Raw genomic sequence first — 13,904 nt, forward strand, 5'->3', positions numbered from 1 at the left:
GAAGAGATTTGGGGGGGCCCCTCCCCACTCGCCCCACCCCTGGGCAAGGAGCCCATCCAGCCTGGGAACAAGCCCGCAGCCTCCCCCCGGAATCACCCCCCACTCAGAGCTGCCCCGTGGGCTCCTCCCCCGAATCAGATCCGGCCCCTGCCCTGTGCCCAGCCTGGCTCGGCTGTGTGTTCGCACTGTTAAAATGGGGTTAGATGGATCCCAGTGGGGTCAGACTGTGAGATGCTGGCGATGGCTGTCGGCCTCAGTCTCACCTAGACCAGCGTGTCCCAGGCTGTCCGGCGACAGGGAGGGGTTTGCTCTGAATCAGTGACCCCAGGCAGGAGAGACGCGGCACCAGGGGTGAAACACCAGAGTGCCCAGGCCGGGTTCTCTCCACCCGGCCCAGCGACAGACGCCCTAGGGTCAGTCTGCACTGCGCGTGTGTCAGTGTGATTGACGTCGCTCGGGGCGTCGCACGCGTGTGCACAGGAATACAAATGTGTCCGCTTTTGGAGGGGTCCTTTCTGTGCCCCCCCCCCCCCCCCCCCCGTGCCTGGAGAAGTTGGCTCCCGCCCCCTCCCCCGGCAGCCAGAGGAGCTGGATCCCCCCCCGCGGCTCCAGGGCTTGAGGACCTGTCATCTCCTGCCTGGGGCTGGGGCAGTTCTGTGCCTGCGCTGATTGGGGGAGGGGGGAGCGGGTCCCCTGCTCGACTCCCCTGACGCACGCCCCGTGCGAATAAACCACCTCCCTGCGTGACATAAGTGACACGGACACAAGCACTCGTGTGCCCAGCGCTGTCAGCGGAGAGCATCTCCCCCCCACTCCCCTGCCGCGCAGAGATGGGTTATCAGGCCAAGGGGAGATCTCCCGCCCATCGGCACGAAGCGTCTTCACCAGACATGCTGCAGCAGCGCTGGGTGTGTAGACAAGCCCCACGCCCCAGGGGGGCCCTTGGGGGACCTCAGAGGACACAGGACTTTGTTGATGGGCCCCCCGCCTACACCCATGAAGAGGAGAGGTGCAGGAGTGCTCGTTCCACCAGCTGAAACGTGGGAGGAAGGGCATGAAAACCCCTGTCCAGGAGAAACCCCTCGCTGGACGCTGCCTGGATGGGAAGGGGCAGGAATGACCAGGGATAAGCACCAGATCCCCTGGCTGTGCCCGGCTCAGCCCCACAGCACACACAGCGCTCGTTTCTGACAGGAGTTTCTGTGACCTAGGGCTGTAACTCCCTGGTTTGTGTGTGACCTGCTGTAACCTTGTCAAGAACTGCCAGTACTTGGTCTTAGGTAACGAATCTTTACTGAGGTTATTACAGGATTGGCTACAAGCATTGTCTGGGGAGTGAGATTGAAGGTGCAACTGCCCTGGGATAAGCAACTGATCCTTTGGGACAGGGAGTGACCCGAGTATCGCTGTGATTTGTGGAGAAAGGGATGATCGATCGATCGATCACAAGGGCAGGCTGGCTGGGGTGCCCAGACAGATCGGAGAGCCCAAGGCGACTCTCTGTGGCTCCGCGGTTATGTTGTTACAGGGCCTGCAGAGTTCACACTCGATCCTTTGGTGAAATCTCAGTACAGAACTCAGCCAATTTGGGGTTGGTGCCCCGGGTACTAACTGTGCCCTGAGATTGGTCCCCACATTCGTAACCCACTCCAGACAGCGTGACAGGGTCGCCCCAGGGCCCTGCTGGGACTGAGGGGCTGTGACAGGTCCCCAGGCGGGGGCAGCGGGGGCTGGAGCCGGGCAGAGCGCGGGGAGCAGACGGGGACAGGACGGGACCGGCCCCAGGTTCTGCATTCTCTGGGCTGGGTGAGGTGCTGGGAGCGACGGAGGGAAACTCCTGCCGGCCGGGGGATCCGACGCCCAGGATCTAACTCAGGAGCCCTGCAGGGAAAGGGGAGAGAAATCAGCCCCTGGCCGTGGGGCTAGCGGGACGGACGGGGGATTTTCTCTGCCAGGCCCCAGGGCCCCCCAGTGACTCTGCCCGGCAGCCGCAGGGCTGGGCGATGCTCGGCAGGACCCAGGACCCTCTGCCCCCGGGAGCAGCTCGGGGATCGGCCTGAACGGGGACCGAGGGAGCCGCAGACTCCTCCTCCGCGGGGCCAGCGCCCCATTGCCCAGCTGCCCAGGGGCTGAGCCGGGCGGGTGTCAGGGGCCGAGGGGCAGAAGCAGCTGCCCCATGGGCGCCCCACGCAGCCTGTGCTCAGTGTGGGGGGAGGCGGGTTTAATGGGGGAGGGGGATTGAAATTACCTGCAGGTTGGGGAACGGGGCGCCCTGAAAAACAAAGAGAAACATGGTCAGAGCCTTGGGCAGGGGGAGCCGGATCCTGGGGGTCAGATCTCCAGCCCCTCACTAGGAACCCAGCCCCTTCCGGCCCCCAGATTCCCCTGAGCACCCCCAGCCCCACATCCCCCCAGAGACACCCTGGTGCCCCGCCCCTGCCCGGAGCCAGTCACCTTTCTTATTCTTCAGGTAGATGAGGAGTCCGGGTGCCAGGAAGATCAGCCCCAGCACGAAGCCCCCGACCCCCGTCAGCATCTTGCTCCTGGCGGAGTCAGACTGTGCCTCTGAAACAGGGACATGGAACGGGCCGGGTCAGCACCAGGGGCCTCCGGGCCAGGCTCCCGTCCGCGCCAGTGATCGGCGCCAGCCAGGTCAGAGCCAGGGGCCTCCGGGCCGGGCTTCCGTCCGCGCCAGTGACCGGCGCCGGCCGGGGCAGAGCCAGGGGCCTTTGGGCCGGGCTCCCGTCTGCGCCAGTGACCAGCGCTGGCCGGGGCAGAGCCAGGGGCCTCCGGGCCAGGCTCCCATCCGCACCAGTGACCAGCGCCGGCTGGGGCAGAGCCAGGGGCCAGGGCCTGCAGGAGCAGCTGTGGGACAATCTGCCCCACCTCAGGGCTCCTCCTGGTCTGGGATCGTCAGAGATCGGCTCAGGCCCTGCAGCGCGAGGTCTGAGATCCCTGACCATTGTCAGCATGAATTGGTCTAGCCAGGGCCGTCCCTAGTGGGGTGTGGGGCCCAGGGTGGAAGTGACGGATTTGTCTTCTCCGGGACTGATTGTGCCGGCAAATCGCACTGGCCCACGGGACCCAGAGTGGTTCCCTCAATTCGCCCTACCTAAGGGATGGCTCTGAGTCTAGCCCTGGATAGGGGCTAAAACCTTGCTCTGTTCTTGGGCTCAGTGACATCCTGTGGCAGTGAGTTCCACAGGCTAATTACAGTGTGTGGGAAACGTCCTTCCTTTTACCAGGTGTGAATTTGCCCCTTTCCATCCCACTGAGTGTCCCCTTGTCCTTGTGCTGTGAGACAGGGAGAACAGTCGCTCCTGATCTCCCTTCTCCAGACCAGTCATTATTATGGAGACTTTTCTCCTCTCCCCGTCACTGCCCCACTCAGGTTGTGTCTACACTGCATCGTGGAGCCCGTGGACGTGAGCTCCCAGCCCAGGTGCCTAGATTTGGGTTATCAGGGCTCCTGTGAGTGCTCTGACCCAGGCCCATCCCCCGAGGGGTGTCCCTGTGGGCTCAGGGGCTGCCCCACACCCAGAGACTCTTACCCCAGTGCACGGCGAGGGGGTCCCGCAGGCTGATGTGCTCCACCTGGCAGGTGTACATGTCCCCGCGCCGGGGGCTCATCTCCAGCATCACCAGGATCTGGAAGGTCCAGTCTCCGTTCTGGAGCAGCTCCGTGGACACCACCCCGGCCGTCTGCTCCTGCCCGTTCTTCAGCCACTTGATCTCGATCCCCCCGGGGTAAAACCCCGTCACGGAGCAAACCAGCAGGTGGGAGTGGGGCTCGGACCCCGATTTCGTGGGGGAAACTTTCACCTTGGGCTGAACTGGGGAGAGAGAGAGAGAGATGGGAAAGGGGCTGGAGACAGAGCAGGGTGACCCCCCCTCCCGCAGGGAAAGGCCCCAGGTTCAGGTTCTGGCAGAAAGGGCCCGAGGGGAGTCGTGTCCTGTCACCCCCATGGAGACAGAGGCGGGGACTGTCTGACCCTTGGGGCCCAGGGAGACGGGGTCTCAGCCCAGGGACCAGGAGCTGCTCCCACCCCCCACCAGGGGGGACCGCGAGGGGAGAGGGGCAGGGTTGGGGGGTGGAAAGTTCTGCCCCATTGCCCGGCTCAGGAAGGAGGGTTTGGAGCTGCAGCAGCCGCCTGCCCTGAGGGATCTGAGTGGGGGGCGCTGGTGGCTGAACCTTTCGGGGGGGGGGGGCGGGAGCGGGGGGAGGGTCAGTCCCTGGGGGGGGGGGGCCTCTGCAGACAGGGGGCGCCGCAGCCAGACCCGGGGTTGGGGGAGGGGAGGAGACGCTCCCCCGTTATCGCGCCCTAGCGCCGGGTTCCCTCCCCCTCCTGCCGCTGGGTGATCCCGGCCCCTGCCGCCCCCCCCCCCCCCCGCTCTCTGTGCCCCGCCCCGGCCCCGCCCCCAGCGCAGGAGCAGCCCAACCCCCCCGGCCCAGAGCGGGACCATGCAGATAACGGGGGGGGGGCGTCCGAGCCCCCCTCCCCCGCACTCACCTCTCCGGTTGATGGTGAAAGGCGCCCACGCCCCGTAGTTGTGCCGGCAGAACGTTTCCACCTCAGCCCGCGAACGCGCCAGGATCGCCGGGTCCTTGTTCCAGTGCTCGGCGGTGGCCCGGCCCAGCCCCGTGTCCGCCACGAACTCCCCCACGTCGCTGTCGAAGTGCACGTATTGCTGCTCGTTGTAGAGGTACCTGATCAGGAGCCGGACCCGCTCGGTGCCGTTGGTGAAGTGACACTCACCCTTGAACTGGAACAGGTACCGCCCTGCGGGGGGAGGGGGGGTTAGAGCCTCAGGGACCCGCCGCCTCCCCCCCCCCCCCAGGACCCAGGGAGGCGGGCAGGGGCATAGGGGGGCGGGCGGCAATGACGGTAACACCAACTCGGGGGGGGGTGCGGGACAGGGGCGCTGGGCCCATGCGGGGGCGCTGGGAGCCATTGAACCAAACTGTGAACTCTCTATGTGATGGAACCGCTTCAAGCCAGGGGGTGCGGCAGCCCCCCCACAACCCTCACTCCAGCACCTCTGGGAGGGGACACAGAGAACGGGGGGAGGGAGACACTGAGCAGACAAGTATGGGGGGGTAGCCGTGTTAGTCTGTATCCACAAAAACAACAAGGAGTCCCCTGGCAGACAGGACACCGGCACTGCCCAGGACGGGGCTCCCCGGGGCGCTGGGGTCCAACCCCCCCGGATACACCCAGCGCTGCCCAGGCCGGGGCTCCCCGGGGCACTGGGGTCTCTGCTCACCTGGGGGCTCCGTGCAATGAGCCAGGTGGGTTCTCAGCACCGCCAGTGTCACTAGCAGAGCCCCAGCCCAGCCGCTCCCGGCCCCCAGGATCCGACCCGCCCCCATCGCTGCTCAGGAGGGAGAGACCTGGAAAGGCGTCGGGACCCCCAGACTGAGACCTTCTCTGTCCAGCTCCGAGCACCAGCCCCGGGACGCTGCCCACGGCCCCGGGGATTGGGCACCCCCAGCCCAGGGACCAGTCAGCATCAGGGCTGGGCAGCGTCATCAGTCGCCAGGCAGAGCCGGCCCAGCAGGGCTCGGTTCCAGACTTCTCCCTCTTAGGGGGCAGAGCAGGGCCTGGGGTCAGGCTGCAGGACTCACCCGGCACCTGCCATGGCCCCGGGGCAGCTGGAGAGCGGGGCCAGCCCAGGGACCAGCCCCCACCAGAGCTGGGCCCCCAGCAACGGGACTGGGACCCTCCGTCCTCTTCCCCTGGTGCCTCGACCCTTTTGCTGCCGGCTGGGGCAGGCTGGGTGTGTGGGGGGGTCTCTGGTTTGTCTGGGTAAATTTAGTTTCAGGGAAGGTTTGGGGCTGGCCCCACAGGCTGGAGTTCTGAGCTTCCCCCTCTCCCACCTCCATGGGCCTGAGCTCTGCCCCCCAGGCACCCCACCAGAGAGAGGGGGGCTCAGTCTCCATGGGTCAGGCACAGCTCGCCCTCCCAGCTGCTGCCACCATCGATCTCCCTAAGGGGCTTCTCTGGCCCCCCAGTCTCTGAGCCCCTCCCCCTCTCTGCTGCATTCACCCCCCCACCCCGTGGGGCAGGGCCGGGCCAGTGTCCCCATGGCCCAGCTGTGGGGGAGGCCCAGAGAAGTCAGTGACTGGCCCAGGGTCACACACAGTCTGTGGCAGGGCCGGGAATGACCCCAGGGCTCCTGGGTCCCAGGCCAGCGCCCAACTGCTGGGCCGGCCCCTCTCTGACCCCTCCAGTGCCTGGCCCCTCCTGCCAGGCACAGTGTGAACACCCAGCGTGTTAGCTGGGGGGGGGCTGAGTTGGTGCCATGGGGGGGGCGGGTTTGGGCAGGGACCAGTGCGCCCACACAGAGCCCAGGACAGACCCCGGGGGAAGGGAGTTTGGTCACCAACAGCAGATCGGAGCCGGCAGCTTCTAGAGGGGAACAGCCCCTCTCCCATGGATAATCCCCTTGAACCCTGTCCGTGCCCTGCTGGTGTAACACCGACAGACCCTGGTCGTTGGTGGGCGGGATCGAACCTGTGGCCTCGGGAGGTTAGTGCATGAGCTAAAAGCCAGAGGCCCCAAGTTCGATCCTGACGACCAGGACCATGTCGGTGTTACACCTGCACTTAAACTTATCCCGGCAGAGCTCTGTGGGTCAGGGGTGTGACCCCCCAGTGCAGAGCTGGGCCGGCCAAGTCCCCTGTGTGCACACAGCCATGCTGCAGAACAGGGTATCTGTGGACCAGGCAAGCACCGAGTGGGGAGGTGCTGACCCCACACCGGAGACAACCCCACCCGGTGGCGCTATCCCCACACTGGGCTGAGCAGAGCTGCCCCTCTCCAGGCCTCGCCGGGCAGCCCCAGGACCTGGTGCCTGGCCGGGAATTTCTCCATCTCCTCTGGGTGAGGCTCAGCGCTGCTGCTCTGCCCGGTAACAGCCTGGTCGGCGCAGGAATTTCTGCCATTGGGCGCAGGCCCCTGGGCCGGGCTCCCCCTGGCCAATGCCGGGCGCTGCCCCCAGCCCTGCCCCCCCCAGGGTGTGACATGTGCCCCCCCGGCCCCCTAGTGCTGCCGGCCCCGCACCCAGCCCAGTGCTGGGGAGAGGAGATGGGCGCAGGACGGGGCGTCCCCATGGCCCAGCTGGCCCTGCTCACCCTGCTGGCCCTGCCAGGCGCCGGGGCAGTGACAGGTACGGGCGGGGGCTGGGGCACCTGGGCCTGGGGGGGGGGCGGCTTCACCCCCAGAGCGCCCGGCTCCCCCACCCCCAGAGAGGACAATGTGGGGCTTTTGGGACAGGGTGTGGCACGGGGGGAGTCAGATTGGGGTGGGGGCTGCAGGGAGGAGGATCCCACCCTATAGTGGGGAGCGGATGGGGTGGGCAAGGAGGGACAAGGGGGGCTGTGGGGAGGAGGGTTTCAGCCCATAGTGGGGCGGGCGGGGAGGGGTACAGTGGGGCTCATCTGGATGTGGTGGGGGCTGCAGGGAGGAGGGTCTAGCACCAGAGTGGGGAGGGCATGGGGGGCGGGTTGCTCTCGCCAGGCTGCAGGTTGCAAGGAGGAGGATCTCAGCCCATAGTGGGAGGGGTCAGGGAGCTGATCTGGATGGGTTGGGGGCTGCAGGGAGGAGGGTCTCACCCCCGTGGCGGGGAGGGGAGGCTGGCGCTGGAGCAGCAGAGGGAGCGTGGGGAAGTCGCTGTGGTTTGGGTACGACACAGCCCTGCCCTAGGGGTGCAGCCCCCCTTCCCCACAGGGACTCGGGGGCTGACCCCTCCCAGGGGGGCGCCAGGTACAGGGGGAAACGTTCCCCAAGGAGCCGCGCCAGGGCCAGACCCTGACCCTGACCCTGTCCCCATTGTCCCCCCGCCAGGGCTCAGACCCATGGGGGGGGCCTCTGTGGGGCCGACTCTCTCCTCGGCTGGTGGTGGCGGGTTCCCTCCTTTGCAGTCACTCGGTGAGATCCTGCCGGGTGAGCTGGGGTCAGCGAACGACTCCCTAGGGTGTAGGTGCCCAACTCCCTTGGGCCCTGGGGACTCCCAGCTTTATCCCCGAGCCAGACCCCTCTCCCTCCCGGAGTGTCTGACCCCCCAGTCAGGGCCAGCTCTAGGCACCAGCTAAGGAAGCAGGTGCCTGGGGCGGCCAATCTGAAGGGGCGGCACTCCGGCAGTTCTTGGGGCAGCGCTTTGGCGGCAGCTTTTTTATTTTTTCTTCTTTGCTTCGCCGCTTGGGGCGGCAAAACAGGTAGAGCCGGCCCTGCCCCCAGCGCAGCTTTAATGTCTCTGGCTGGGGAGTTCCCGGGTCTCCCAGTGACCGGCCCTGGGGGGTGAGTGTCGGGGGCCAGGGACTGAAATCGCCCTGAGAACCAGGTCCTGGCGACGCCGGGACACGGAACCAGCCCCAGGCACAGACGGGAGAATGGGATGTCCTGCAGTCACAGCCCCCAACTTCACACGCGCACGCACAGGGGTCACATTCCCACTTGACTAACCAAGTGGGTAGAGGCCTGGCCGCTACTTGGATGGGAGACCTGTAGAGAACAATGAGTGGGGGGCGCTGTCCCCTCCAGGCAGCGCTGACCCCAGTGCACCAGCGTGACGCCAGGGGTCACTGGGCTCCCTGCGGCTGATTTCCCCTCACACGGAGGAGAGGAGTCCTAGTGCCAGTGTCACACCCTGGGAGCTGGGGGGCTGTGGCTTTAGGGGAAGTGCTCAGAGACCCCCTCCTGGGGAAGGAGGGGCTGGTGTTGGGGCTGCTGCTGACACCCGTCTCCCCGCAGTGGAGCACATGCTCTCCCAGGCGCAGTTCTACCAGAGCACGGACCGATCCCAGCAGGAGTCCGGGGAGTTCATGTTAGAGTTCGACCAGGACGAGACCTTCCACGTGGACCTGGAGAGGAAGGAGACCGTCTGGCGCCTGCCCGAATTCAGCAAGTTCACCAGCTTTGAGGCGCAGAGCGCACTGGGCAACATGGCCATAAGCAAGAACAACCTGGAGATCCTGATCAAGAGGTCCAACCACACAAAGGCCCAGAACGGTACGGCACTTTCCCTGCCAGGCTCTCCCTCTCCACCTTGGTCCCCATTGGGCCCTCCCCTCCTCACATGGGCCCCACACTGCTCCTGGAAGCGGCCAGCGCAGCCCCTTGGGGGCGGGGGCAGGGGTCTCCCTCCCCGCGCTGCTCCTGCCTGCAAGCACCGCCCCCGCAGCTCCCATTGGCCAGAAGATCTGTAGGGCAGTGTTTGCAGAGAGGGGCAGCGTGTGGAGCCACGTAACCCCCGCCCTTCCCACCCCAGGGCACGTTGGTCCCTTCTGGGAGCGGTGTGGGGCCGGGGTAGGCAGGGAGCCACCAGAGGTAAGTGCTGCCCCGCGGGACGCCGCATCCCAACCCCCATCCCTGAGCCCCCTCCTGGAGCCTACACCCCATATCCCCAACACTCTGCCCCAGCCCAGAGCCCCCTCCTGAACCCAAACTCCCTCCTAACGCTTGCACCCCCTCCTCCACCCCAACCCCCTGCCCCAGGCTCAGCCCAGAGCCCCCTCTCACACTGTGAACCCCTCGGCCCCAGCCCAGAGCCTGCACCCCCTCCCGAACCCCAACACCCTGCCCCAGCCTGGTGAAAATGAGTGAGGTTGGGGGAGGGGGGGATGGAGTGAGCAGGGCGGGACTTTGAGGAAGGGGCGGGGCCTCGGGGAAGAGGTGGGGTAAATCCTGAGTTGACCTTAGATTCAAAAAGTGATCTTGGGCGTAAAAAGGTTGGAGACCACTTCCCTAGAGATCGAGAGTCCCCACTCAGCTCCCCTCCCAGCCCCTGGAGGGCTCTGGGGAGCCAGTCAGCCAGGTCAGGGCTCTGCAGGGCAGGGGGCCCGGGCAGGTCACACCCCTCCAGGCTGGTGGGCCAGGGCAGCTCCTTTGCCGAGGTCTGTTCGTGGCCCCTGCCCAGCGCCAGGCCCTGCCCCTGAGGGATTCTCTCCCCTGCCCCTGGTGCCCCATGAGCCGTAAGGGCAGGGAGTTGGGACGGCCCCGGTGACGCCCCCACAGTCCTGGGGAGAGACCCCTGAGCTGGAGCGTGAGCACCAGGGACTGGCTGGCTCAGGGGGGGCAGGGAATGGGGCGTGGGGCCTTTCCCCTCTATGGGGTGCCAGCTCCCATCCAGCCCAGGGCAGGGACTGGCTGGCTCGGGGTGGGGAATGGGGCCTGTCCCCTCTAGGGGGCGCCAGCTCTGATCCGGCCCCATGGCAGGGACTGGCAAGTGTTGCCAACTTTCTAATTACACAAAACCGAACACCCTTGCCCTGAGGCCCCACCCCTTCTCTGAGGCCCTGCTCCCACTCACTCCAGCCCCCCTCCCTCCGTCACTTGCTCTCGCCCACCCTCACTCACTTTCACTGGACTTAGGCAGTGGATGGGGTGTGGGAGGGAGGACTCCAGCTGGAGGTGCAGGCTCTGGGGTGGGGTCATAAATGAGAGGTTCAGGGTGTGGGAAGGGGCTCAGGGCTGGGGTGCAGAAGGGTGTGGAGGGTGTGGGCTCCGGGAGGGAGTTTGGGTGCAGGGGGCTCAAGGCTAGGGAAGGGGGCTGGAGTGAGTGAGGGGTGCAGGCTCTGGCCAGACAACGCTTACCTCAGGTGGCTCCTAGCCAGTGGCACAGCGGGGCTAAGGCAGGCTCCCTGTTGCCCAGGCTCCCCGCAGCTCCCAGAAGCAGCTGGCATGTCCAGCCTTTAGGCAGAGGCAGGGCCAGTCAGCTCTGTGCGGTGCGCACTGCCTGCGCCCACAAGCGCCACCCCCATGGCTCCCGGTGGCTGCAGTTCCTGGCCAATGGGAGCTTGGGAGCCGGCACTGGGGGGCAGGAGCAGCACGCGGAGTCCCTGTGGTCTAGGGGCCAGACATGGCGGGGAATAGGACCAACTAACCCCTGTCTCCCCAGTGCCCCCTGAGGTGACCGTGTTCCCCGAAGACCCCGTGGAGCTGGGCGAGCCCAATGTCCTGATCTGCTTCGTGGACAAGTTCTCCCCGCCGGTGCTCAGCGTGACGTGGCTGAAGAACGGGCAGGAAGTGACCGAGGGCATCTACGAGACTGACTTCTACCCCCGCCAGGACTACGCCTTCCGCAAATTCTCCTACCTGCCCTTCCTCCCCAGCCAGGGCGACTTCTACGACTGCCGGGTGGAGCACGGGGGGCTGCTCGAGCCCTTCACGAAGCACTGGGGTGAGGCCAGGGTGCCCGGGGACCCAGCTGGGCACAGGGCTGGGAGCCAGGACGCCTGGGTTCTATCCCCGGCTCTGGGAAGGGAATGGGGGCTGGGAGCCAGGACTCCTGGGTTCTCTTCCAGCTCTGGGAGGGAGGGGTGGGAACAGCCCCCCTCATTCCATGCCCTGTCCCTCTCTCCAGAAGCCCAGGTGCCCACCCCCGTCCCCGAGACCACAGAGACCCTGGTGTGTGCCCTGGGCCTGGCCGTGGGCATCATCGGCATCATCGCGGGCACCATCCTCATCATCAAGGGCATGAAGATGAACGCCGCCCGCAACCCGCGGGGCCCCTTGTGAGTAGCCGCTGCCCGGGGAGGCACCCGCAGCCCCTGGGCCCACCCAGCACCCCCTGGGGAGACCCCCCCCACCCGCTGTGCCCCCCCAGCCAGCCACAGCCCCTGGGCCCACCCAGCACCCCTTGGGGAAATCCTCCCCCCCACTGCTGTGCCCTTCTCTGCCACCCACACCCTCTGGGCCCACCCAGCACCCACTGGGGAGAGCCCCCCACCAGCTGTGCCACCCTAGCCAGACACAGCCCCTCCCCTGCCCAGCACCCACTGGGAAACCCCCCCCAACTGCTGTGCCCCTCAGACAGCCACAGACCCTGGGCCCACCCAGCCCCCCCCGTGTCAAAGGGAGAGTCCCTGGGGGTGCTGGGGAACGGCCCCGATCCCCGCCAGCCTTGCGTCGGGCCCAGGGCTCCTGGTAACTGACCCTCTTTGCCTTTCAGATAAACGCAGGGAGGAGCCAGGGCCCCCGAATCCCCCAGGTGCCTTCGGGGGACCCACTCGCACCCCCCAGCTCTGCCCCCAGCGTCCCTGCTCCGCTCACATCAGTGCCAGCTGCTGTACCCGGGCGGGAACTCCCTGGCCCCGTAACCGTGACACCCAACCTGCTAGAGACTCACTGGGGAGCCGGCCCCTCGGGCTCTCCCCACATCCCTCTGCAGGGCTTGGGAGGGGGGTGCCTATCCAGGAAGGGGGCAGGGAATGGGGGTTGCTCCACATCGAGGGGCAGCAGGGCCCATGGGGTTGATCCAAACCCCATTGCCGTCATGGGGAAGGTTTCTCTTGACTCCAGTGGGCGCTGGATTGGGCCCCGAGCCCGGCCCCTATTGGCCAGAGGCTGCTGTCAGTCACCCCAGGTAAAGCCCCTCCAGCCATTACCCAGCAGGCTTTGGGCCAGATTCGGCCATTCCCGGTCAATGGGTCCCTGTGGGGCGGGATCAGGCCCATGGCTGTGGGGGGGCAGCCCCAGCGCCCGGCTAAAGGCCCCATCGCACCCGTGTGTGGCTGCCCTGGGGTCCAGCCCTGCTGAGCCCAGCGCCCAGCGCGGGGTCTGTGTGGGACGGGCCTAGTCCCTGTATAGCCCCCACCCTGTGCCCCGGGTGTGTCACAGCCCGGCCGCCCCCCCAGCCCTGCGCCCCGTGTGTGTCACAGCCCTGCCCCTCCCCCACCGCCCTGTGCCCCGTGTGTGTCACAGCCCTGCCCGCGCCCCCCCCCCCCCGCCCTGTGCCCCGGGTGTGTCACAGCCCTGCCCCCACCCCCGCCCTGCGCCCCCGATCTCGCTCTGCAGCTTTGCCAACAGCAATAAAGTGGGTTTGGGACGTTTCTGAGGTTTTGAGCCTGATTTAAAATCTGGTCGGTCTGGGCCGTGCCTGCAGCAGCCTGTGTTATCCCAGCCCAGCCATAGTCTGTCCAGGGCACCGGGTTATACCGGGAGTTCAGGGAGTTTGGTATGAGCGCTAAGGAAGGAGCCAGAACTCCTGGGTTCTATCCCAGCTCTGGGAGGGGAGGGGAGTGGGGGCTGGTGGGTTAGAGCAGGGGGGGCTGGGAGCCAGGACTCCTGGGTTCTATTCCCCTTGCTGACACTGACTTGCTGCAAGCTGTGAGGCTTTCCGTGCCTCAGTTTCCCCTTGTGTGACATGTGGCCAGCCTCCCCCTGGGGCAGTGGTGGGGGCTCTGGGGCTGAGGGATGCTCCATGGAGCACTTTGAGCTCGTCCTATGGGCGGGAGCCCAGGAGCAGGGCAGGGTTCATGGGCCAGGCTCCCCTGGGACTGAACCCCGCAGGGCGAGCGGCTGCAGAGAGACGCTGGCCTGTCTGGGGGCTGCGGTGACGTCCCCCAGGCTGGGGTCACTGTGACGCGAAGGGCAGATCCCCCCCTTCCCCCCCCGAACATGGCACCGAGACCCAGCCCAGCTTCCTCGCACCCCTCCCCTGGCACATGCTGGGAGACCCCCCCCTCCCCCCGGCTCCCACCAGCAGCGATTGGATGCTCCAACCAGCCAATAACGCCACCAACCGACCAAGCTCTCCCATTGGCCGCTGAGCCTTGGACCAGCCTCCTGTGCGTTCCCATTGGCTGCCGCCGTGCAGCTGGGGCAGGGGCTGTTTCCAGTGGGGTCTAGCAGGGCTGGGCCTTGGGGGGCTGGGGGGGCTGTTTCCAGTGGGGTTTGGTGGGGCTGGGGCCAGGGCGAGTCAGTAGCTGGGTGAGCCAAGAGACGATGTAACCCACCATGGGGCGCGTCTGCAGGGACACCCAGGCTGGGGGGTGATGCCGGGACGGGTCAGTTACACACAGCGAGCTGGGGCACGCCTGGAGCTGGGCACATTCACACGTGTTTTCACATGGCCAGGGGCCAGGCTGGACAGCGAGGAACCGAGGATGTGGGTCCCATGTG

General features: G+C 66.7%; 2 protein-coding genes across 4 annotated transcripts; one reads left to right on the forward strand and one right to left on the reverse strand.

The window, feature by feature from the left end:
- Positions 1-1,274: 1,274 nt before the first annotated feature.
- On the reverse strand, positions 1,275-5,448 carry LOC135887755 (H-2 class II histocompatibility antigen, E-S beta chain-like). Its single transcript, XM_065415500.1, has 6 exons — positions 5,266-5,448; positions 4,512-4,781; positions 3,552-3,833; positions 2,455-2,565; positions 2,249-2,272; positions 1,275-1,881 (listed from the first exon to the last, which is right to left on the reverse strand). Exons 1-6 carry the CDS (start codon positions 5,369-5,371, stop codon positions 1,868-1,870), a joined length of 807 nt encoding a protein of 268 aa, XP_065271572.1. The 5' UTR covers positions 5,372-5,448; the 3' UTR covers positions 1,275-1,867.
- LOC135887758 (HLA class II histocompatibility antigen, DR alpha chain-like) lies at positions 4,738-12,167 on the forward strand. Of its 3 annotated transcripts, XM_065415508.1 has the most exons (5): positions 7,078-7,170; positions 8,754-9,011; positions 10,900-11,181; positions 11,365-11,515; positions 11,953-12,167. In XM_065415508.1, the coding sequence occupies exons 1-5, from the start codon at positions 7,089-7,091 to the stop codon at positions 11,954-11,956; spliced, it is 777 nt and encodes a 258-aa protein (XP_065271580.1). In that variant the 5' UTR covers positions 7,078-7,088; the 3' UTR covers positions 11,957-12,167. The 3 variants fall into 3 exon arrangements, with proteins under 3 accessions (XP_065271581.1, XP_065271580.1, XP_065271579.1); XM_065415509.1 differs by lacking the exons at positions 7,078-7,170; positions 11,953-12,167 and adding an exon at positions 4,738-4,773 and having other exon boundaries at positions 11,365-11,519; XM_065415507.1 differs by lacking the exon at positions 11,953-12,167 and having other exon boundaries at positions 11,365-11,519.
- The last annotated feature ends 1,737 nt before the right edge of the window (positions 12,168-13,904 follow it).

The sequence above is a fragment of the Emys orbicularis genome, chromosome 13 (assembly GCF_028017835.1).
Source record: "Emys orbicularis isolate rEmyOrb1 chromosome 13, rEmyOrb1.hap1, whole genome shotgun sequence".
NCBI lineage: Eukaryota > Metazoa > Chordata > Testudines > Emydidae > Emys > Emys orbicularis.

Excerpts from the sequence above, each read along its gene's own strand:
- LOC135887755 (XM_065415500.1), bottom strand. The coding sequence starts at position 5,371 with ATGGGGGCGGGTCGGATCCTGGGGGCCGGGAGCGGCTGGGCTGGGGCT. Across the intron at positions 4,782-5,265 it reads TCATTGCACGGAGCCCCCAG|GGCGGTACCTGTTCCAGTTC; the intron begins GTGAGCAGAGAC and ends CTCCCCCCGCAG. Across the intron at positions 2,273-2,454 it reads CTACCTGAAGAATAAGAAAG|GGCGCCCCGTTCCCCAACCT; the intron begins GTGACTGGCTCC and ends TTTGTTTTTCAG.
- LOC135887758 (XM_065415508.1), top strand. The coding sequence starts at position 7,089 with ATGGGCGCAGGACGGGGCGTCCCCATGGCCCAGCTGGCCCTGCTCACC. Across the intron at positions 7,171-8,753 it reads AGGCGCCGGGGCAGTGACAG|TGGAGCACATGCTCTCCCAG; the intron begins GTACGGGCGGGG and ends GTCTCCCCGCAG. Across the intron at positions 11,182-11,364 it reads GCCCTTCACGAAGCACTGGG|AAGCCCAGGTGCCCACCCCC; the intron begins GTGAGGCCAGGG and ends CCCTCTCTCCAG.